Here is a 23,299-nt window from a genome sequence, read left to right on the forward strand (position 1 = left end):
CGCGCAGTCACTGCTGACTTGCCTAAGACAATTCGAGGGCAAGAGTGCGGTTCCACTGAAACTTTTTCAGAGGCTCCTGGGGCATATGGCATCTGCAGCCGCGGTCACGCCGCTCGGATTGCTTCATATGAGACCGCTTCAGCTTTGGCTTCGCGACCGAGTCCCGAGGTGGGCATGGCAACACGGCACGTTCCGAGTACCAGTTACTCCGACCTGCCGTCAGTTCTTCACCCCGTGGTCGAACCTCGATTTTCTCAGGGCCGGTGTCCCCCTGGCTCGAGCTTCCCGGCATGTTGTTGTCTCAACAGATGCCTCCACCACGGGCTGGGGCGCCATGTGCAATGGACATGCTGCTGCGGGCTCCTGGACAGGACCCCAGCGGCTGTGGCATGTCAATTGCCTCGAGTTGTTGGCAGTACGCCTTGCCCTGCACCGCTTCCGGGCGTTGCTCAGGGGTCAACACGTACTAGTCCGCTCAGACAATACCGCCACTGTAGCGTACATCAACCATCAAGGTGGTCTACGCTCCCGCCGTATGTCACAACTCGCTCGCCACCTCCTCCTATGGAGTCAGAAGCATCTGAGGTCGCTTCGAGCCATCTTCATTCCCGGAGCGCTGAACTGTGCAGCCGACGAGCTCTCACGGCTTCAGCCCCTCCCTGGAGAATGGCGACTCCATCCCCAGTCGGTTCAGCTGATTTGGGACCAGTTCGGGGACGCGCAGATAGATCTGTTTGCCTCTCACGACTCGACCCACTGCGCCCAGTTCTATTCCCTGACCGAGGGCACGCTCGGCACAGATGCTCTGGCGCACAGCTGGCCGCAGGGCCGCAAGTATGCGTTTCCCCCAGTGAGCCTTCTTGCGCACACTTTGCGCAAGGTCAGGGAGGACGAGGAGCAGGTCATTCTGGTTGCCCCTTACTGGCCCAACCGGACCTGGTTCCCCGAACTAGTACTCCTCGCGACAGCACCTCCCTGGCCGATCCCTCTGAGGAAGAACCTTCTTTCTCAGGGACGGGGCACCCTATGGCACCCTCGTCCCGATCTTTGGAACCTCCACGTGTGGCTCCTGGATGGGACGAGGCAGGTTTGAGTACCCTACCACCAGCGGTGGTGGCTACCATCACTTCCGCTAGAGCGTCGTCCACGAGACACGTCTATGCGTTGAAGTGGAACCTCTTCGTCAACTGGTGCTCTTCTCACCGAGAAGACCCCCGGAGATGCTCGATCAGTGTTTTGCTTTCCTTCCTTCAACAGGGGCTGGAGCGAAGGCTGTCTCCCTCCACCCTGAAGGTCTATGTTGCCGCCATTGCCGCACATCATGACCTCATCGAAGGTAAGTCGGTAGGGAAGCACGACCTGATCATCAGGTTCCTGAGAGGAGCGAGGAGACTAAATCCTCCTCGTCCTCCTCTCGTTCCCTCTTGGGACCTCTCAGTGGTTCTAACTGCCCTGAAGAGTGCTCCCTTTGAGCCCCTGCAATCAGTTGAGCTTAAGTTCCTGTCGATGAAGACAGCGCTTCTGGTTGCACTGGCCTCCATCAAGAGGGTTGGGGACCTGCACGCATTCTCCGTTGACGAAGCGTGCCTGGAATTTGGGCCGGCTTACTCTCACGTGATCCTGAGACCCCGGCCTGGATATGTGCCCAAGGTTCCTACCACTCCCTTCCGGGACCAGGTGGTGAACCTGCAAGCGCTGCCCTCGGAGGAGGCAGACCCAGCCTTGGCACTGCTCTGTCCAGTACGCGCTCTCCGCGCCTATGTAGACAGAACGCAGTGTTTCAGGACCTCAGACCAGCTCTTTGTCTGTTATGGTGGGAAGCTGAAGGGAAAGGCTCTCTCCAAGCAAAGGTTGTCTCACTGGATAGTGGACACCATTGCCTTGGCTTACCAGCAGCAAGGTCGACCGTGCCCCCTTGGTGTGACTGCCCACTCCACCCGGAGTGTGGCGTCCTCTTGGGCTCTAGCGCATGGCGCCTCGCTAACAGACATCTGCAGAGCTGCAGGCTGGGCGACACCTAACACATTCGCCAGATTCTATAATCTCCGAGTGGAGCCTGTGTCCTCTCGTGTACTCGCTTCAACCAGCTAGTACCGGACCCGCTCAGGTGTCTTCGCTTGCTCGCCATTCCACTCCACGGACTGGATACGTGCGATATTTTTCTCAGGTGAGCTTCTCCGAAAGCCCTGAGCTCCTCCAGCACTCCTGACGTCGGCGCCAGTGTCTATTGCCTGTGCGTCGGCTAGGTGCCTCCCGTGTGCATGGTCCCTCCTCTGAGCGACCCCCACATGTGTATTTCCACTGTAAGCCTCTCTGAGCGTGTGTCTTTCCCTTGGCAAGCCACCTTGCCACCCCTGGGGTTGAAATTTTCCACCTGCGGCTGGACACCCCAGTGTTTCCCATATGCTTCCTTCGGGTCATATGTGTATTCTCTAAGTCCCCCCCCTCCGGGCTGGCATTAATTGCATACTTCCCCTAGCTTGGGATATGCTTCCCAGTGTACCTTGGTATTCCTGTGTTATATGGAGTCCTTTGTCCAGGCTGACAGGGATCTCGATTTACGCAGGGCACTGGAAGACAGCTGAGAAGGTGGCGTGATTAGACTGGTAACCCCATTCGTCGTCATCCGACGTAACTCGGAGTGACAACGAAAGGGAACGTCTACGGTTACGTATGTAACCCTCGTTCCCTGAGTAGGGAACGGAGACGTTACGTCTGCCTGCCACTTTCCGCTGTACCGCGGGGATCGCCTGAGCTCAGTCTTGGCTCCTCAGCGAAGAAACATATCTGCTTGCTGCCGGCTTCCTCCTTTTATACCCACGAGGTGGGGCGGAGTTACGCCATGCAAATTCCGCAGACCCATGGCATTTCTTTGCCATTGGCTCGTTTTGTAATACTCGAAGTTGATAGGCTTTCTAAGCGAAACCCCATTCGTCGTCATCCGACGTAACGTCTCCGTTCCCTACTCAGGGAACGAGGGTTACATACGTAACCGTAGACGTTTTCTTTTTATAAATATAAACCCATGTCTTTATTCTTGTGGAGGAATGATGTTTTAGGGACTGTTATCCCAATATAACCAGTCAAATGGCCGTGATCAGACTGGCAGCTTACAGACGCTCGCTGGACGCTCATCCAGTCAGCCGCGGCTGAGACTGCGAGTCTAACGTGTCGCCTGACACTCTCGCTACAAGGAAATACATTGTTTTCTTTTTATAAATATAAACCCATGTCTTTATTCTTGTGGAGGAATGATGTTTTGGGGACTGTTATCCCAATATAACCAGTCAAATGGCCGTGATCAGACTGGCAGCTTACAGACGCTCGCTGGACGCTCATCCAGTCACCCTCGGCTGATCCCGCGAGTCTAACGTGTCGCCTGACACTCTCGCTACAAGGAAATACATTGTTTTCTTTTTATAAATATAAACCCATGTCTTTATTCTTGTGGAGGAATGATGTTTTAGGGACTGTTATCCCAATATAACCAGTCAAATGGCCGTGATCAGACTGGCAGCTTACAGACGCTCGCTGGACGCTCATCCAGTCAGCCGCGGCTGAGACTGCGAGTCTAACGTGTCGCCTGACACTCTCGCTACAAGGAAATACATTGTTTTCTTTTTATAAATATAAACCCATGTCTTTATTCTTGTGGAGGAATGATGTTTTGGGGACTGTTATCCCAATATAACCAGTCAAATGGCCGTGATCAGACTGGCAGCTTACAGACGCTCGCTGGACGCTCATCCAGTCAGCCTCGGCTGATCCCGCGAGTCTAACGTGTCGCCTGACACTCTCGCTACAAGGAAATACATTGTTTTCTTTTTATAAATATAAACCCATGTCTTTATTCTTGTGGAGGAATGATGTTTTAGGGACTGTTATCCCAATATAACCAGTCAAATGGCCGTGATCAGACTGGCAGCTTACAGACGCTCGCTGGACGCTCATCCAGTCAGCCGCGGCTGAGACTGCGAGTCTAACGTGTCGCCTGACACTCTCGCTACAAGGAAATACATTGTTTTCTTTTTATAAATATAAACCCATGTCTTTATTCTTGTGGAGGAATGATGTTTTGGGGACTGTTATCCCAATATAACCAGTCAAATGGCCGTGATCAGACTGGCAGCTTACAGACGCTCGCTGGACGCTCATCCAGTCACCCTCGGCTGATCCCGCGAGTCTAACGTGTCGCCTGACACTCTCGCTACAAGGAAATACATTGTTTTCTTTTTATAAATATAAACCCATGTCTTTATTCTTGTGGAGGAATGATGTTTTAGGGACTGTTATCCCAATATAACCAGTCAAATGGCCGTGATCAGACTGGCAGCTTACAGACGCTCGCTGGACGCTCATCCAGTCAGCCTCGGCTGATCCCGCGAGTTTAACGCGTCGCCTGACACTTTCGCTACAAGGAAATAAATTGTTTTCTTTTTATAAATATAATGCCATGCCTTTATTCTTGTGGAGGAATGATGTTTTGTGGACTGTTATCCCAATATAACCAGTCAAATGGCCGTGATCAGACTGGCAGCTTACAAACGCTCGCTGGACGCTGTATCCATCTATTCACAGGCCTAACAGTGAGTGAATCTTTCTCTATTGTTCCCTAATGGTTTAACACTTTAACAAATTATATAATTATATTCAATAGCCTAACTATATTGTGAACTACACACATATATATAGCCTATATATATATTAATAATGATTTGAACTAAATATTTAGATAAACTTGTTTGTAACGTCACTTGTGTGCTGGGATCTGACTGTTTGAATCGCCTACCTACCCGACCCCACTAAACGGTGGGATCCTATGACGAAAGAAAGAATTGTGAGGTGTATGTCGTATTGCCACTTCAGTAAACGGGATTAAAATAATTTAGCCTATAATTGATGTATGCTACGTAAACAATTGTGAACTATATCATAATTTCGAATAAACTACCCAGGGCAATAAAAATGGGATCTTACGAAGTGGGAGGTAAGTTTAGTCTTAGGCTAATTGTAGCCTTGTATGTTGCCACTTCAAAAATAATGGATCGCAGACTTCCAGAACTTTACAGAAAACCATAATTTTAAATGATAATAATTATGATGACTTTAGATTATGTGTTCATATTAATCTGTACTACAAAGGCTAAGTGCAGTATCTACGCAGACAAAGAAACGGAGAAAAAGGCCTTTAAAGTTTTTATACCAGCCAGTCAAACATGTAGCTAATGGGTTGATTAGTGGTAATGCATCTCCAAAACGGGATATAATTTAACCCAGATATTTTTTCACAAGACAGAACACATGTCATAAAGCCCATTACAAGTCTTAACTCATTTTTGACCAAATGTGTAGTACTGCGCTTTGCCTTTTTAGGGCAGCTATGATGTCGCTTGTTTCAGATTGTAAAGTAGACTATATGGAATGTATTTTTTTGTATTCTTATTTACTTTTGTTCAGTAGGTCTCTGAATTTACACCTGATAATCCACAATCATGACAGGCAAGTATTGTTACATTTACATTTTCTTTTCCTGACTGCAACCCCTTTTTTTGGCCTATGACATAACCTCTGTGTTTCAGGGGTTGGGTTATGTGCATCTGCTCAGTGTAATGTTTACATATTAACCCTAAGACAAAACACAATATATATATATATTTTTTTTTTGTGATCTTAACATTCTCATTTCGTTTCTGAATGAAAGCTAACGCCAATCTAAAATAAAAAGTAAACATACATGCATTTTGGGTTTTGTCAGACTGATGTATTGCAACATTATCATAAGACATTTACTTTTCATGACACCTCTGGACATTATGTTTTAAAAGAGATGGTCAGTGCTGTAATAAGCACATTATTTACACTTTAAATTGCTCAAAACTGTTTTTTTTATATCATGTACTGTATACAAAATTCTAAAGCTGTTTCAAATCTATCTTTCCTTTTCAGAGAGGCAATTTGTGTTTACCTCAGAGGATGAACTATATAGTCTCAGTGAAGACACTAATTGTCCTTATTGTAGGACTGCAGTCACACTGACACAGGCACATCTGTTACAGCGGCATTTTAGATATGCAATATTTTACAAAGAAGAAAAAAATGGTAATTTACACTATTCATTTATCAGTGGATCCTCTTGTTAGACATTTCTTACTCTGTGTTTTTATCTACATTATTATAGTGAAGTTGATCATACCCTGCTACTGCACTGATGGAGTGCAAGGTCGGAGTCACTGGCATTGCCCAAAGTGCAGAAGTACTGTAGCAAGAGCAGGGGATTTCAAGGCTCATCTAAAAAAACATGGTTTGTGTTATTTATTCCTTTTACCTAGCAAAATTTACTGTATTATTTTGAATATGTAGCTGTATTCATTATACAAAAATATTAATCAATTATAATTTAATAGAACTGGCACTAATAACAATTTTATTCTCTGGATTCATAGGTTATGAAGTGACAGAAAAATCAGAAAAACAAAAAAATCAAAAAGGTTTGACCATTTCTCTGTAACATCAGTTACTTGTTTTAGCAATCTATTTTGGAATGTTACATCTTTTTTTTTTCTTTATTACTTAGTGACCCAACAACCCACCCATGAGCAAAAAGATTATGTTTCCGAGGACAGTGTTTCAGAGGAGCAAGCCAATTCACAAATGCAACAAGAAGCCCATGGAGTTTTGCAGACAGAATCCCCAAAGAGTCGTTTCAAATGTCATAAATGCGGAGCTGACTTTTCAAACACATCTAATCTGAAGAGGCATGAGAAAATGCAACATGGCTTGGAGCAACCTATGCTTTGCATTGATCAAATAAATGCACTATACGTCACACCAAAGGAAGTACATGGGCCAAGAGTGCCAGTCCATGTCAAGAAATCTCTACTCCTAGGACAAATATACTGTGAGTCAGATATTTGCAGAGACATGGCAAAGATAGCAGCCCAGAGTGGACACCCTGCAACTGAATGCCACCACCTTCGAAGAACTATCTCTGCACAATGCTACATTCCTCCACAAACACTAAACTCTACATCTTTGGAGCAAATGTTAGATAAAGGACTAATCTCAAAGTCAAGAGCCAAGGAATGCAAGGACTTACATTTGAAGGCCAGTGAAGAGGAGGTTGATTGTGTCTTCCCAATTTTTTGGGGGGAATATGGCCTGTCACAGACCTACATTTACTTTTCAGTTTTTACTAACCTCAAAGACAACTGGTGTCAGCTTGGGCGAACAATTGTGACATTCGACACATTGTCTGGTAAATGGCACTGTCAATGTAGGGGCAGTAAACACAGACAGAGTTGTGTCCACAGACACGTATGCATGTGGTGGATATTTCAGGAGCGTCCATCATTATTGAGAGAGCATTCTACTGCAAGTCCTGAAGAAATAGAGGACCTTGAGGAGAAAGAGCAAGAGAGGGATGATGAATCAAAACCATCAAATGAGACAGCATCAGCAGTTATTAAAATGACTGAGTACTTTTTGAGGTACAAGAAAATCCCAGAAAATCTTCCACAAGACCTCAAATTAACAGAAATGACGATACCTGAAAGCTTTGTGCCTAAAGAGACACAATGCCCTTACTGCCCTGGACCATGCTACCCTGACCTCAGTGAACCAATCCTGAAGACAAAGCATGCAACCATTTATGCTTTGTTTTCTGTGCACAGAGGTATGTGTCACAGTTAATGAGTTGTAGTGGAAACATATTGTTGTTGTATATAATTATATATATTTTATTTATGTATATTCTGTTCAGGTGTTGCAGTCTACATAAAGGAATGCCCTGTTTGTGGAACCCCAGTCAGATTCCAAGAATATGACTCTGGATTTCACAATTTCAACAACAAAGTGTTCCTCATAATCCCGTTGTGCTCCCTTTTGACAACAGGTCTTTCAGTAAGTAAAAAAACAAACAAAACAAAAAAAAACAATCAGTGAATTTTAGCCAACATGATTTAATATTTACCTGAACATTATCTTGCCCATTGAGCTAACTACAATGTTAATTTATCTATACCTGCAACAGAACCACATTGCTGTCGGACGTTTTCTGCGTACGTTGGGGGAACACAGCAAAGTGTACATTCCTCACAACACAATACGGAAAGCTTTTTACCACTTCTCTGCTTTGAGGAGCTACACCTACAATTACTTTAGTTACCGCTGTGGCCATCATCCTCCTATTTTGATTGCTGACACCAACTGGAAAGTGGCCTTTGACTTACCAGGTAGGAATTCAGTGTACACATTCATGAAAAAAATGCTTTACCCTCAAAAGTTGGCAACAACAGTTTCCACTGTCTGCTCATAAAATACTTACTCTTTCTGTACAGTGCATCTCATGAGACGACCAGACCTGACAAACACAACTGCACAGGACACACAGGTGAATGTTTCATCTCGATGGGAAAACCTTGAAAAAGAGATCATTGCAACAGGACTTTGTGATGGTAAGCTGTTTAATATAATTCATAAACATTATTATGCCTACTTGTTTTAAATTTTATTTACAATTCCTTGCCTCCATCTCTCCCTCCCCTATGTCCTTCATTTCTTCTCTCCCAACTTACTCACTCAGTCACTAACTCACCTACTCACTCCCTCTCTTCCTCCCTCCATCAGGGTCATGTCAAAACCCATTTTCTAGCTCCCTGACATATTCTGCCTTTACACCATGGATTGGTCAGTACTCCAGAATGTCTGATGTCATACCCAAGACTGAGATTTTGAAAGGCCTCTCCCAGAAGGACCGATTGTGGACAAAGAGGACAGATGAGGAATTTGATGAGGACCGGATTTTGCAAGTTTTAGAGCTCAAAGGGGTAAAACATTTTGATGTTTGCTGATGCTTGTCATTTGCCAAAACTACTTAAACAAAAAAAAACAATTAAAAACCATATGCATATTTTCCCCCATCACTTTTCTCCCATGTTTTCCCCCATTAGCCTCGAAGAGAAGATCTTACAATGGCATGCAATGCTCTAGGCATTTCAGCTAGTGGATCACAGTCTGACCTCATTAATAGGCTTGAGGAACTTCTGTTGTACATGGATATATATCCAAAAATGTTCGTAAAGCTTCACAAAGCAGGAGGTAAGATACAAATGTAGACAATTACAAGCATGGTACAGAATGAACAATACATTTGTTTTATATATCTGGACATTAAGAACAAAAAAAAGTAAATAAAAAAAAGTATATAAATGCCGCGGTTTAATAAAATAAAATAAAACTATCATTCTAACATACTTAAAAGGCCCACAGAAGAGAAAAGCACTATAATGTTACCTCCATCTATCATAACCATTTTGCCCTGATTGATAATGAATCATAGACATTATTGACTGCCAGTTGAATGAAAGAAATATATTTATATTTTACATTTGACTGGCAAACTATATATGTCATTGTGAAAAAATATTACATGAAATTAGCAATTGTTCTGCATTTTCCCCATTTTTTTCCCCACAGGAGGGGTACTGCATCTTGGGTGCACCCATGGTGTGGTTTATTATCAGTCACCCCTGTGGTGGCAGGAATCTGCTCGAGACCATGGAGATGGTCTCTTGAGTTTTAAATATCCACCCACGGTCTTCATCTCAGATATAGCCGGACGTGTTGCCAGACATGTAAATAATAGGACTCGTCAAAAGTTTTTTCAGCCACATGATGGCAGGCTATGTGCTCCAACATCTGAAAACATTTCTGCTGCATTGGAAAAAAAACTCACTGTGCAGAAAGAATGGGTGAATACTCTTCGAAGCTCAATGGGGCCACATAAACACGAAGACCAAACAAGTGACAGATTCACCCGCCCTCACCCTCTGACTGGAACTCATGAACGGTACTCCCTCTATGACCGTTTTCATGAGAAAAACCAAAAAAGGCCTGAAGAGAGACTGCGAAGCATCAAACTTTTGCCAGATCTTGCCAGTATTGTTAATTCATCTTCAGCAGAGCAAATTAACAAAGAGCTGTCAACCAGCAGGTATTTCCTCTGCCAACTGAAGGACATTCATTACATGTTCGCCTTGCGGCTGTGTTTCCATCTGCACAATCAGAGGATCAATGATAACTTTTTGCAGGACATTCAAAAAATGTCTCAAAAAGATGTGCACCTAGGGCTACATGGACACCTATTAATAGGTGTGGATGAGGAAACAAACAAAGGTAATATAGTTCATGAAATAAAAGTTAATTTACTATAAATATTATTAACATAAACTTTTATTTGTATCTCAATACAATGTCATATCTTTGCAGAGATGTACCAAAGAACATCTGCAAAGTCATTAACTGACCCACAAGCTGAACCAGACAAAGTTGAGGAAGATATGGAGAGTTTCACTGTGTCATTGTTTCCTATAAGTGAACAAAATAAGGTACAGACTGTCTTTTTGTATGTTAAATTATAGCAAAAATATTGGAATAGTTTACATGAACAAAAAACTACACCTGTAGTATTTTCTGCTTCATTTATATGCAATGAATGGGTTCTGTTTTTGAACTACAGGACAAGCTGAAACAACTTTACATTTCCTGGAGGAGAGAGAGACAAATAATTCACAGATTTTCAGCATACGCAACACTGTATATTGCAGACTTAAGAAGTGTTTGCCCCTCTTCTCTTTTAGAGGAAGACCCAAACAAGAACATGCCTTGGTTAAGTGATAATGTAAGTGTGCTTACAATGTTCTTATGTTTGCTTTACAATTCTTTATTAGGAACTCAGCACATGACACTGCACACAGTTCATGTAATATAACTACACTCCCATTCATAATGTACTCATCTAATTTGTTTGTATATTAAAGTCTGTAATTTATTTAAAAGGCAGTGAACTGTCGTCTTGCTCAAATTGCAGCAGAAACTCCGCATGTAAGTAACTGACTATTCAATGGTCTTAGCAGATAAGCATTTGTCTTATGAGATTTGTCATATTGCTCTGTGAATGTTAAAAATGCAGTATAATGAATTTCCGTTCACTTCATGCACAGGTTGTTGCCTTATACACAGATGTGTACATTTTGTGGTACAGAGAGTGGACAAAAAACAAAGCCATTTCAAGGTCACATGTGCAAGATCTTGAGGTATACTTGAGTAACTGTATAACAATTGAGGTTTTTCACACACACACACACACACACACACACACACACACACACACACACACACACACACACACACACACACACACACACACACACACACACACACATATATATATATATATGTGTGTGTGTGTGTGTGTGTGTGTGTGTGTGTGTGTGTGTGTGTGTGTGTGTGTGTGTGTGTGTGTGTGTGTGTGTGTGTGTGTGTGTATTTCCACTGTAGAATGCTCAAAAAATCCTGCTCCCAAGAATCGTTGGTGGTAATACACCAGAACGGGGAAACCACTTTATACTCTGTGTAAGGTTTTCAAGAAACTCGGTTGTGCTGTAACATTGAATTGATATGCTGACTGTAACTTTTTATATGATTTTTTCACAGGTTTTCGATGTCTCTGGAAAACAAGTGCGTATTTATGATTCAATGGAGATCTACAATTCTATTGAAAAAAATGACATGGATATTCTGAGGTAATTCATTTCTCATCTGTAGTGTAGAAACGTTAACTTTTTATTAATAATAAATAGAAGATGTGAGAGATGCATGACATGAGAGCTCTGTTTGAATCTAAAATCTGTAAAGAGAGGCTTTCCAAAAACTTGGGTCACTGGATGGCTGGACTGTTTGCAACCCAGAACAGTGGATGCAGCGAGATGGTGTGAACTGTGGGGTATTTGTTTGCACTGTAAGGTTTATCTTTCACTTCACTATTACAATTTTTTTCAGAATGTGCTTTTTTGGCCCATTAACCGCTTCATTGTTTTTTGTTTTAAAGGCAGCTGAAATGGAAGCCAAAAAAATGAAAATGTCTTCTGAAGTGCTGCAAACTTGTCAGCTAGTACACCTGCGTGTTTACCATGCCACAAGCATGTTGAAAGATGTGATGACTGAAGTAAGACAAACAGGAGTTAAGATTTTCAATACAATTGGTAAAAAATAAATAAAACAATATTAAAACTCATATATAATACTGGACAGGACTTTCCGACTGCAATTGGAGAAAGAGAGGAAGGTGAAATAGAGACCAACACCTGCATGGCCCAGGACATAAAAGCATGTGTTTATCAAAACACTGGAAATAAGTAAGTACCACACAAATTGCAAGTATTAGTGTAAATTAATATTGCTGCTTTGACTTTACAATAATGTATCAATTTTTAGAATCCTGCATCCACACATCAAACGGATGAAGTGGGTTCAGTGTGATCTGTGCAACAAATGGTTACACACTGATTGTGCTGGCATAGACCCTACAACAATTCGCAAAGACACGCCCTTCAGCTGTGGATGTGATCAACAACCATATTCTTTTCAAAGGTAAGCAAAATAACCATAACATAAAACAAAAGCTCACTGAACTGCTTTTAATGTGTATGTCTATTTTACAGCACCCTCACAGCTTTGAAACAGGGACTTTTGGTTGACACACTTGTGGAGGAAGAAGAAATTGTGGTAATTGTTCTTGAAATTTTAAATAAAATAGCACATAACCATGTTTGTATGAAACATGTAATAATTAAATTTAGGATCAACATATATAGCACATTGACCATTTATATTGTGCTGTAAAACATTTTTTTTTTTTTTTTTGTAGAAACTTCATCATGACCTCACATCTGGTGCTGTTAGATCACACAGAATGTTTTTACATAAACATCCCAGTTATGCCCCCAAACTGAAAAACCAATGTAACCTACGGATCTCTGTTTTTGACCAAGAACAGGTAAAATAATATTTATTTGTAATAAAAATATGTTTAAAATTAACTTGGTTCTTGCAGCATGAATTGACATCACAATTACTTATTTTTTTATAGATTCATACTGTTACAGATAATCAATATCTTGACATTCATTATAATCCGAAACAATTGGAATGTAATGAAATTATTCTTAGATGCTGATTTTTTTTTAAACACTGATATACATATCCGCATTGTTGCTTTTCATAGACTGAGGGAATCATTGACAAGGTGTACAGTGCTTTGGCATTGAAAAAAACTGATTTATCGAGCCCTTCATATGCTATGGAAGTCATGACACCTGAGGTAAATCATGTTTTGTGAAGAACACAATAATAATTCAAGAGCTAATGATAGATATTTGAAATATAGTGTGTGAATTATGCAGTTACCAATTCTACATCTAATGCACACATTCTAATGTGTGATAAGATTTTAATGACTGTTTTTTCCTTTATTATAGATAACCATTCTGATTCTCAGAAAGACAGAGGGGTTCCACAGATTCCAAGCGGAAATGGCTTTTGCAACTGCACACTGTCTGTGTGTTGAATAATATGCGACAAGCAATGGCCTATATAGAATCTTTTTTTTTTTTTTTGTAAATAGTTTTTTTCCCCTTTGTTTTTATTTTTTAATAGATTTTTTTTCTTGGGTTTTATTTGTAAATTGTCTTTGTAAATTTGAAAATATAGTGATACAGTGTGTGCTTTTAAGTGATTTTACCGTTAAAGTTGGCATTCTTTTATTGAATTATTAAAAAGCTTTCTTTTAACAAATTATTTAAAAGCATCTCTGTATTTTGTCCTGGTGTCAGAAAAATGGTCAAAGCAATGACAACTAATCATGTTATTGGTATTAATTATTGGTATTAGGCTACTCTGCATCTACATTATTACACAACTTTTTCACAAGGATTAAAATCGTCACAACTAAGGCAGTATCCGCAAACTAGATTTATTTCCTTAGAATGAGAGGCAGGCAACAGTAACTAAGCAACCAGTCTGATCAGAGCCATTTGATTGCTTTAATTATGATAACATTCTCTAAAACACCAATTATAGACAAGAATAAAGGCATGTGTAACCCCTCACACCTGGGTCCAACTCGACCCGCTCCGAGCGGACCTCGAACCCGGGTGTCCGTCATGAGAGTCGGGCACTCTAACAGGAGGCTAAAGACTGTAGCCTCTAGCGTCTGTCGCTAGAGCGCTTATTGAGATCGGGGAGTGAGGTTTACTCGCACAGCAACTACTAACTGGCCTCCGTTACACATTGCATTATATTTATAAAAAGAAAACAATGTATTTCCTTGTAGCGAGAGTGTCAGGCGACACGTTACACTCGCAGTCTCAGCCGCGACTGACTGGATGAGCGTCCAGCGAGCGTCTGTAAGCTGCCAGTCTGATCACGGCCATTTGACTGGTTATATTGGGATAACAGTTCACAAAACAGCAATCATACTAAAGAACATTATTCATATCAACAGATTCATAATAAATGAGCTAGAAAGGGAGGAACACAAAACACAAAAACTGTCCAAAATCGATGGTTTCTGAAACTTGCCAAATAGACTACCATTGCCAGCCACTGTCAGCCACTGCACCTGTCAGTGTCAGACTGGCAACTGTCAGTGGCAGACTGGCAGCTGCCACTGGCAAACTGGTAGCTGCCAGTGGCAGACTGGCAGCTGCCAGCCAGCCACTGACAGGTCACGTGACCTGCCAGTGGCGGCTCCTGCCAGCCAGTTGAAGATTGAACCCCCACTCTTAATTATTCGTTTGTCTGAGTTGCAAAGTGTCAGGTTTGATGATAGCAAACGCATGGGCGACTGGATTTTGCAAGTGTTGTCATGGAAATGGCAGGTGAGGGACGAAATAGGGACGTTCGCAAACTGGTCCGAACAAATGTCCTCAGAACGTCCGTCAGCGAACGTTACAAAGCGGACCAAATGCGAACGTCATCGTAATGGCCGTCAGCGAACGTTCCAAAGCGGACCTAATGCGGACCTAAAGGGACGTTTGAAAAGTCCGGGGGACGTCCCTTGTTTGCTGGGGCTAAAATTGTTCACAGCATCCAAAAATCAAATTAGAACCGGCTGAAATGTTTTGAAATCACTTGTACCCTTCCTGATCGAGAGAAAGAAAATGTAGTCTTTCACTCTGTCTGTGTCTCGGTGTCCATTTGAGTCTTTTCAAATTGTGTGCGTGGATAAAATACATTCTAAAACGCTTAACTTGAAAAATGTTTAACGGCTTAATGTCATAAGACAGTTATATTAAAAGATTAAATTCTGTACACACCTTATTAATAAATACTTTATAGCCTACAGAAAAGCAGATGAGCCCAGAATATGAACGCAACGCGTTTAATTAAACGTTAATTTTCCTCCCATTGAAAACAATTATAGAAAACGCTTTACCTGACTTTATATAGGCGGAACACATTGCGTTCATATTCTGGGTTCATCTGCTCATCTGCACATGGTTTCTTAATAAGATACGTACTACATACATTAAGCCACGTAAAAGTGCCTTTTAAGCGTTTTAAAAGCGTTTTTCACGTTAAGCGTTTTAGAATGTCCCGAGGAAAACCAACTTGTTAACGTTGGCCTGCAGAAGTGCGATCATGGTTTTCCTGATGCTAAATCCAGCCTTGGAGAATATCCTTTCTGATGGTGTGCATGATCCACACTTTAGATTTTCTTATCCCAGACATTTTTAAAGATTTAAATCCCTGCCGCCAAAACGCTCCTCTCTCGGTCACGGATCGAAAGTGAAACTTAAATCTGTCACGGGGTGTTTGAATTCACGCACGTTAAAATATTAATTAAAAGCTTCTTCCTTTAAACATTTGTATTTACAGCATTATTATAATAGACTCCTATATTAACGTATTGACAGAAAACCGGTAGTTCTATGTGAAATCAGACATTGAGCAGCCTTATAACCTCTGCGAAGATTCGACCATGAGATTGGTTGTCGAATCAGGCTCCTCCTATCGATGCTTCGAATCTTCGACTATCCGGGGTCATCCCTAAAAATAACCCAACGTTTTTCATAATCAGCCTAACAAAATGTTCATCAAGACAGTGTGTCACGGATGGAACAGTAGTCAGACAGGTGGTAAGTATAATTAGTTTATTTACAGGTGTAGCAGAAGCAGACGGAGATATGGTGAGTGTTCAAACAGATGATAGTCAGATGGTAACTTAGCTGAAGGATAACAAGAGTCTCTGTTGCAGATGCGGATGGGGGATCACACGGAATGATGTACTCTGAAGGCTGAAGACGGAAGAGGATATCCACAGGCAAGGGATCGAAGAGAGTCCAACGGGAATCAGGTGAGTATCATGGGAGAGTCTGTGTGTCATGTAGCGACGAGACCAGACAATGAGTGTGTGAAAGGGAGCTGAATATAAAGGGAGGTGGAATGATGAGGTGCAGGTGATGGTGATCAGAACTCCGGTGATAATGAACGAGTGGGAGGAGTGAGTGAATGACTGGGAGGAGTGGATGGAGCTGGTGGAATCCTGACACAGTGTAGGAATGTCAATGTAATGGGATGCCGTGAACGGATCATATTGCTGCCCGGTTTACTTTAGCGCACTTTTTTATTATCTTCATCAAGAGCAAAGACCATGAAAAATTTAGCCTTTTTTATTTTACATTTGACCGTTTACTGCAGTTGCTATACACAACTGACCGGAAATACATTTTATATAGTATTGCTGGTAGGCCTACTTTTTATATCAATTTTATATAATGATTTTTAAAGTGAGTGGCTTACAGTAGAGGGCTGCATTGGGATTGGGCTCCCACAGGTCCCAACTCAAATCTCGCAGGAGCTGGCGACTTTACCTTTGCAGTATTTAAGACTGCATGTGGAACAACTTGGGTAAATACATATTGTTGTTACAAAATTTAGTTACATGATTCCTCTTACACGTGTACTTTAATTACTGAAGTGAAAAAAGTGTTGTTACCAATGTCCTGTTACACATTTGTACTTACACATACCATTCCGTGAGTTGATACATATGTGTTGTTACACAAGTATTACAGCTTATTATAGTAGATACTATGTACACATGTAGTTACTATGTAAGTTCACACGTATTAGGGCCACTCAATATAAAGTGGGACCCATTTGAGTACTTTTTAGCTTTTTGTTAGACTCACAAACCTCAGTCTGTGAAACCCTGATATACTGTAATATTTAATGTTGTTCATAACGAAAAATGGAATATATTTTCTGTCTATTTGTATCAATATTTCACAAGATTATCCTATTGAAATATATGTGATAAAAGAGTTAGTTCAAAAGTAATCTAAAAGTAATCATAGGCAGGTTATATTACCTTAAATGTGTAATGTATAAAAACAATACATACATATATATACATTTACAACTTTTCCACAGGATTAATATTTGTTGTTTTGGTAGTGGTACACAAATGTGTTGTTTTGGTATTAATTTTTGTTGTTTTGGTAGTGGTACTTAAAAAGTATGTGTTTAATAAGACATTAGTTATAAGCGAATAATTATGACGGTACTATGCTATAAAAGTAGTTTATGATATATGTATATATACATATATACAACTAATAAAATTAATGTATTAAGACAGTGATATTAAAAAAACAAACCCAGTAAAGACCATACTTATAAAGCATACTATGTACAGAAAAGCAGATGAGCGCAGAATATGAACGCAATGTGTTTAATTATACAGTATAGCGTTTCCTATGGGAGGAAAACGCTTAACGCAACGGATTGTGTTCATATTCTGCGCTCACCTGCTTTTCTGTACATAGTCTACTTTAATAATATGGTGTGTACAGAATTTGATCTTTTAATAAGACTTAGTACATTAAGCCACTTCAAAAGTTTTAGAATGTTTTTTCCACGCACACAATTTGATAAGACTCAAACGGACACAGGCAGAGTGAAAGACTGATTTTTTTTCAAAACCTTTCAAAACATTTCAGACTGTTCCAATTATATTTTTGGATGCTGAAAACATGTTTAGCTAAAAAGACTGTCACTCCAGTTTAGCATTTATTATTGTTTCTGCAGTTAAAAAGATAATGTTTAAAAAATATATTTAAAAAATACTTTGAAACAGCAGATTTTACGTAAATAGCCGATTCCAGTCTCAGTCTGAGGCATAGTCAGGTTTTGAAGTTCTTTCCATTACATGAATATACACCGTAAAAAAGGACTCTTTGATTTGGTTTTGTTCAATGTCCCTGGTCAGCATGGAGGCAACCTCACCCTTTTAGCAGCCATTAGCAATCATAGCAATTCTCCAAGCACATGCTGGGGCCATACAACACTGAACATCTTCTCACATTTCTGGATGGTCTAAGGAGTGTTTTGTTTGAGCGAGAGCAGCAGTGCATCCCGTCTATGTCGTGGTTTGGGACAATGTCCGCTTTCACCGTATAGTCGGAATAGGACAGTAGTTTAGCATCTACCAGCAATTCATAAATGCATTCCTTCCACCATACAGGCCTTTCCTCAACCCAATAGAAGAGTTTTCCTCTGCGTGGAGGTGAACAGTCGATGACCCAAACCCATATACTAGTAAACATCTCCTACAGGCAATGAAACTGGCCTGTGTCGACATCGACGAGCAGCTTTCAAAGCTGGATCCAACACAACCAAGGGGTTTTTGAGCATTACCAGGGAAGGGACAACATTGCCTGTGAGATAAATGAAGTCCTCTGTCCGAACCCAGCTCTAAATGTGATCCTGAGGCAGAATAAACGTCCTGAATTTTATCTATTTATTTTTTGAGAGTAACATGGTTTCAGTATATTCATCATACTTGGGTGTGATTTAGTTTAGTTTTACGTGGCAAAATGTGTTCACTATGCACAATAAAGATTCTTCTATGTAACTACTTGCTCTGGACACTGTGTTCTTCATTTCTTGATGTAGTGTCTATTGAATGATCAGTAGTGTTTATGAGGAACCAAAACTCCATCAGTGACAGAATGGAGAAAAAATCCATTCAGAGAAAAAGTCGGGGGGCGGTTCTTCTCTGGCCAACGAACGAACAGTGTATAATTATGATTCTGACAGCATTACAGGTCAGAGGTCAGATTGGATCGCAACATTATATTATGCAGTTCATCTGGTTGAAGACCGGAGTCATCACGCATGTATGGAGACGAGTTTGTTGAGGATCAGTGCCGATGGCTGTCGTGTGGATGAGGCCTTCACAGGGGAGTCTAGTGGACACAATCTCTGCCGACACTTCAGGGATGCGTTGTGGTTGTGTCTAGGTGCAAGTCCACCATCTGATCTGGATACGGCCCGGGTCCGGCTGATTACAGTTAACCTCGGAATAAACAGAAACACTAAAGTTAGAATAGATGCCATTCTTTTTGATGATGTAGCGAATATATCAGGTGTATTCATACATTTATACCTGAATACATTCATACCTGAATACACCACAGTTATAGGAAGTGTTCCCGGTTCCGGATGACCTAATTTATGCAGCCTAATATAATCATTTAACTGATTTGAATAATAGGAATGTATAGTGTTCTATGTTGTAACACCTCTCTTTATTTAAGATGATACATCTCAGGGGTTCGACAGAATTCGACTGGTACTGATAAGAAAACCACTTCATCAGACAAATAAAATTTTGTTTTATTCCCAAGTGCACAGCAGATAAACTACATAAACAACCGAGCAGTCTTTGTCTTTTCGCATCAAACAGAGTCAATAATAAAGTAAACTGATTGGTCAGAGTTAGATGAATAAGAAGATGATGGAGATGAAAATGATTAGGATCCAAACGGTTATTTGAGAGTGATGCAATGTTATAATCCAGAAAGCCAAATGAGTGTGAAATGTAGATAAACAGCCCTGTAGATCCTGAGCATCAAAACCCGTTGCTTATTGAAGAACGAGTGATATATAGTGATCAAATAAGAGACCACCTGCAGCATGAGCCAACAAAGGTTTCAAACAACTTTCACCAAATATCCCAACTGTCCAAAAAGTCCTTTCTATAAAAGAAAGCAAATAGTTCACAGTAGCCTTTGTAATTTCCAATATATCCCATATTTAACATTTATTAAACCATATACACTCACGTTTGAGCGTAAACTTAAACAGTTGTTAAACAGGACTTATGAGAAAGTAGGCAGTCATGAGTTCAACCGTGAGGTTTCCCTCTACCAAAACAAACTAACTTGCTCGTCTGTGATAGGGCTTATATCCGGTAATCAAATCACTCTAGCGCCCTCAAGTGGCTGCTAGTGGTAACACACGTTGGCCCCTTATACACCATTCTCAAGGGAAAAATTAAAACCAATATACAAAACCAAGTAACGTTTTATACTGTTACAATGTGTGTGCCAGGTTGAAGAGTGTGTCTGCTTCTCGGACAATGTTAGGGAGACTGTTCAAAAGTTTTGGTGCTAAATAGGAAAAGGATCTACCGCCAGCAGTCGATTTTGATATTCTAGGTATTATCAACTGGCCATAATTTTGAGATCGCAATAGACGTGAAGGACTATAATGCGTTAAGAGCTCGATCAAGTGCTGCGGAGCTAAACCATTTAGTGCTTTGTAAGTAATCAGCAATATTTTAAAATTTATACGATGTTTAATAGGGAGCCAATGCAGTTTTGTCAGAACCGGGCTAATATGGTCATACTTCCTGGTTCTGGTAAGAACTCTAGCGGCTGCGTTTGCATTTATTGCTACAAACTGATAACGGTCAGATAAGTATGATTTAAACAATCCTAATGCAATTCCACTAATGCCAACATAATTTTCGAGTCTATTTAAAAGAATGTTGTGGTCTATAGTATGAAATGCAGCACTTAAATCGAGTAACACTAATAGAGAGATACAACCATGATTGGATGATAAGAGCAAATCATTTGTGACTCTAATGAGAGCTGTCTCAGTACTATGGTACGGTCTAAATACTGACTGAAAATCCTTGCAGATACCATTTTCTTTCTAGAAAGGAACATAGTTGTGAGGCATCATCGACACCCCCACCCCCAGGGCGGCAATTGGTGTTTTGCGTAAAGGACACATTTAACCAGCAGAAGCCCTGAATAGCTACCCTATTGATCAAACAACAAAGATTTTGACACTCAGGGTGTCAACATTATGTAATACCTGCTTGGGTGAATTTCACCCCCAACAATCGAAGGAAAATACAATCAGCAAGAGTTTCCCCCCAACAGACATTCCCCCGTAAAAACATATTTGACACCCACTGACCAGTAAGTTTGAGTGACACATGGATTCCCTGTCAATCATGAGTGACACTGGGGGGCATAAATCAATCAAAAGTGACATGTGATATATATCAATACTACTGAGCCATACTGGCCATACATGTCCCGTCGCCTGTCGGTTGGGCCTCGTGTTGACACCGTTCCTGTGAAGCAATTGGTTAATCAAAAACACATTGAAATACAAACCTCTCCGACACTCTGTTTAAAAGAAAAAGCGGTGACTTTGCCTCCATATAGAGGGGATTGGTCCTTGGAGGAGGAAGCACCTCTCCAGGGGCTCCCAGGGCTCCCTCTGGTGGCTGAAACTGAGCCCATATCTTACCCCTTTCCCCCAATGTCGACACCAATCGCCTTCTCAGACCACTCTCAGCACAGCGATCTTCTCTTTATGAAGAAAAGTATTAGCGTTATTAAAAAAAAATAAAAAAATATTAGTATTGGCGTGGTATTTGAACAGGGTTAGGCTAGTGGTGTACAGCTCGCACTTTCTCCAGTGTTACTTAGACCTGGGGAGAACACAAACCAAAATCCATCCAGACTGTCAACAGACACGAGCAGCAATGAGCCCCAAATTGTTGTGAGCCCATCTTCCAGCTCTCTGTTCTACTAAATCATCAATATGATGAGCTAGGAGATCCATACAGATCTCCCCATCATATTGATCATTTTGAAACAGTTGCAGGCCCTTACAGGCCTCCTCTTCAAAATGCAAAAAAGTCAAAAGAGAAAGGCTAGGGAATCAGGTCCTCATCAGGATGTAGTGGTGCGACACAAGCACGCTCGCTGTGGTTTTTTCGTGAAGCTCCAGAGACTCGAGACGAGGATGGGTTTCCTCACCCACTGTACTCTGATTTTCAGCGTAACAGACCATCCTTTAATAAAAATTACACAGGGAAATGTTTGGGGGGTCCAGGCCTGGACGCCTCCCTGAAAGTAGCTCTAGTAAATTCCCTGCCTTGATGTCTGCCATTTATGTTCTTTTTTTACTTCACAGGACGGAACTGTGGAGCTGTATTTCTTTGTCTCCTGTCTGGGAAATTCAGCTCATTAGCACGGGGACGTGCTGGTGTGTTACCGGGTGTAGACTTAAAATATCTCAAATCTGGTGTAACACTTGTATGTCTGATTTTCAGACGTGGCGTGGTTCTTTGTCTCGGTTTACCACGAAAAAAATCCATAATGGGAACTGTGTATTTTTTTGTTTGTTTGTTTGTTTTTTGGGGTAATCTGGGGATTTTTTTTTATTTTTTTATTTTTTTGGAACAAAAACAAAAAAGGAAAATAAATAAGAAATAAAATGAATGGCCAATGTGTTCAAGTCTTTCGCGACGTTTCGGTATACAGATAATACCTTCTTCAGGCTTTTGTTGACTTGAACTTTCTTAGAAATAAAATAAAGGAATAATGAACAGTGGAAGAAATGCAAAAAAAATACAATATATATAATATATATCTAGCCTATAGACTATAAAATGTACAGAAAATAATATATGTATATATATATGAATATATTTTCTACAATAAAGATAACAAGTGGAACTGTGAGTGGAGGAGCGAAAAGGCTGCGACCGGTTGGTGTTAGAGAAGAGCACAGAATGAGAACGCGCTTGAATGCGCGCTCCCTTTTTTATAGTCTAGCTCTAGAAAAAAATACGTTTTTTTCTTTTGGACAATAATCCATTTAAAGCCTTTCTAAATGAGAAAGCTTTAAAACTAGACCGCGAAAGGTAAGTAAACCTTCATATATTCAAGTGTATAATAATGTTAGTAGAGGTAATTGCTTAATAAGGATAAGAAATTAATTAAATGCATTCATGAGCACATACATGAGTCGACATCGGATGACGTTGTAAGGAACTCAGCTTTTTGGAAATATTAATAATCAATAATATCTTGTTATTATTAATTATAAATATTTGGGTCAGTTAATTGGATTAACTTGATGTGGCTGAATTAATATTACAATCAATTAATCAGTTCTTCCAACGAACTATTTTGATTATTAATTTATTCTAATAAAGGGTATCTTCCATGGCCACCGAAGAATAATTATTTCTTCGCCTGTACAGTACTTTGAGCCAGTAGCAAAAACCGTGATCGTAAAGTGACTTGTATTGCAAACAAAACAGAACCAAATACATATTATGTACAAGTTTTATTAACTA

General features: G+C 40.8%; 3 protein-coding genes and 1 long non-coding RNA gene across 4 annotated transcripts; all 4 read left to right on the forward strand.

The window, feature by feature from the left end:
- Positions 1-6,203: 6,203 nt before the first annotated feature.
- Positions 6,204-6,656, forward strand: LOC143747138 (uncharacterized). Its single transcript, XR_013206678.1, has 3 exons — positions 6,204-6,301; positions 6,444-6,488; positions 6,575-6,656. It is a non-coding gene; the product is annotated as an uncharacterized LOC143747138 (long non-coding RNA).
- Positions 6,657-6,921: 265 nt separating this feature from the next.
- On the forward strand, positions 6,922-8,503 carry LOC143747254 (uncharacterized). Its single transcript, XM_077239914.1, has 4 exons — positions 6,922-7,672; positions 7,760-7,899; positions 8,030-8,231; positions 8,337-8,503. The coding sequence occupies exons 1-4, from the start codon at positions 6,922-6,924 to the stop codon at positions 8,501-8,503; spliced, it is 1,260 nt and encodes a 419-aa protein (XP_077096029.1).
- Positions 8,504-8,592: 89 nt separating this feature from the next.
- Positions 8,593-10,742, forward strand: LOC143747262 (uncharacterized). Its single transcript, XM_077239926.1, has 6 exons — positions 8,593-8,825; positions 8,949-9,096; positions 9,475-10,173; positions 10,267-10,385; positions 10,517-10,678; positions 10,728-10,742. Exons 1-6 carry the CDS (start codon positions 8,700-8,702, stop codon positions 10,740-10,742), a joined length of 1,269 nt encoding a protein of 422 aa, XP_077096041.1. The 5' UTR covers positions 8,593-8,699.
- Positions 10,743-11,020: 278 nt separating this feature from the next.
- On the forward strand, positions 11,021-13,633 carry LOC143746925 (uncharacterized). Its single transcript, XM_077239217.1, has 11 exons — positions 11,021-11,093; positions 11,338-11,412; positions 11,494-11,582; positions 11,695-11,797; positions 11,888-12,004; positions 12,091-12,194; positions 12,274-12,429; positions 12,501-12,564; positions 12,707-12,835; positions 13,064-13,159; positions 13,317-13,633. The coding sequence occupies exons 3-11, from the start codon at positions 11,536-11,538 to the stop codon at positions 13,407-13,409; spliced, it is 909 nt and encodes a 302-aa protein (XP_077095332.1). The 5' UTR covers positions 11,021-11,093; positions 11,338-11,412; positions 11,494-11,535; the 3' UTR covers positions 13,410-13,633.
- The last annotated feature ends 9,666 nt before the right edge of the window (positions 13,634-23,299 follow it).

Source organism: Siphateles boraxobius, unplaced genomic scaffold, assembly GCF_051911475.1.
Source record: "Siphateles boraxobius isolate OS27281-9 unplaced genomic scaffold, OSU_SipBor_1 100, whole genome shotgun sequence".
Taxonomy (NCBI): Eukaryota; Metazoa; Chordata; class Actinopteri; order Cypriniformes; family Leuciscidae; genus Siphateles; species Siphateles boraxobius.

Excerpts from the sequence above, each read along its gene's own strand:
- LOC143747254 (XM_077239914.1), top strand. The coding sequence starts at position 6,922 with ATGGCAAAGATAGCAGCCCAGAGTGGACACCCTGCAACTGAATGCCAC. Across the intron at positions 7,673-7,759 it reads TTTGTTTTCTGTGCACAGAG|GTGTTGCAGTCTACATAAAG; the intron begins GTATGTGTCACA and ends TATTCTGTTCAG. Across the intron at positions 8,232-8,336 it reads AGTGGCCTTTGACTTACCAG|TGCATCTCATGAGACGACCA; the intron begins GTAGGAATTCAG and ends CTTTCTGTACAG.
- LOC143747262 (XM_077239926.1), top strand. The coding sequence starts at position 8,700 with ATGTCTGATGTCATACCCAAGACTGAGATTTTGAAAGGCCTCTCCCAG. Across the intron at positions 9,097-9,474 it reads AAAGCTTCACAAAGCAGGAG|GAGGGGTACTGCATCTTGGG; the intron begins GTAAGATACAAA and ends TTTTCCCCACAG. Across the intron at positions 10,386-10,516 it reads CTATAAGTGAACAAAATAAG|GACAAGCTGAAACAACTTTA; the intron begins GTACAGACTGTC and ends TTTGAACTACAG.
- LOC143746925 (XM_077239217.1), top strand. The coding sequence starts at position 11,536 with ATGGAGATCTACAATTCTATTGAAAAAAATGACATGGATATTCTGAG. Across the intron at positions 12,005-12,090 it reads TGAAAGATGTGATGACTGAA|GACTTTCCGACTGCAATTGG; the intron begins GTAAGACAAACA and ends AATACTGGACAG. Across the intron at positions 13,160-13,316 it reads TGGAAGTCATGACACCTGAG|ATAACCATTCTGATTCTCAG; the intron begins GTAAATCATGTT and ends CCTTTATTATAG.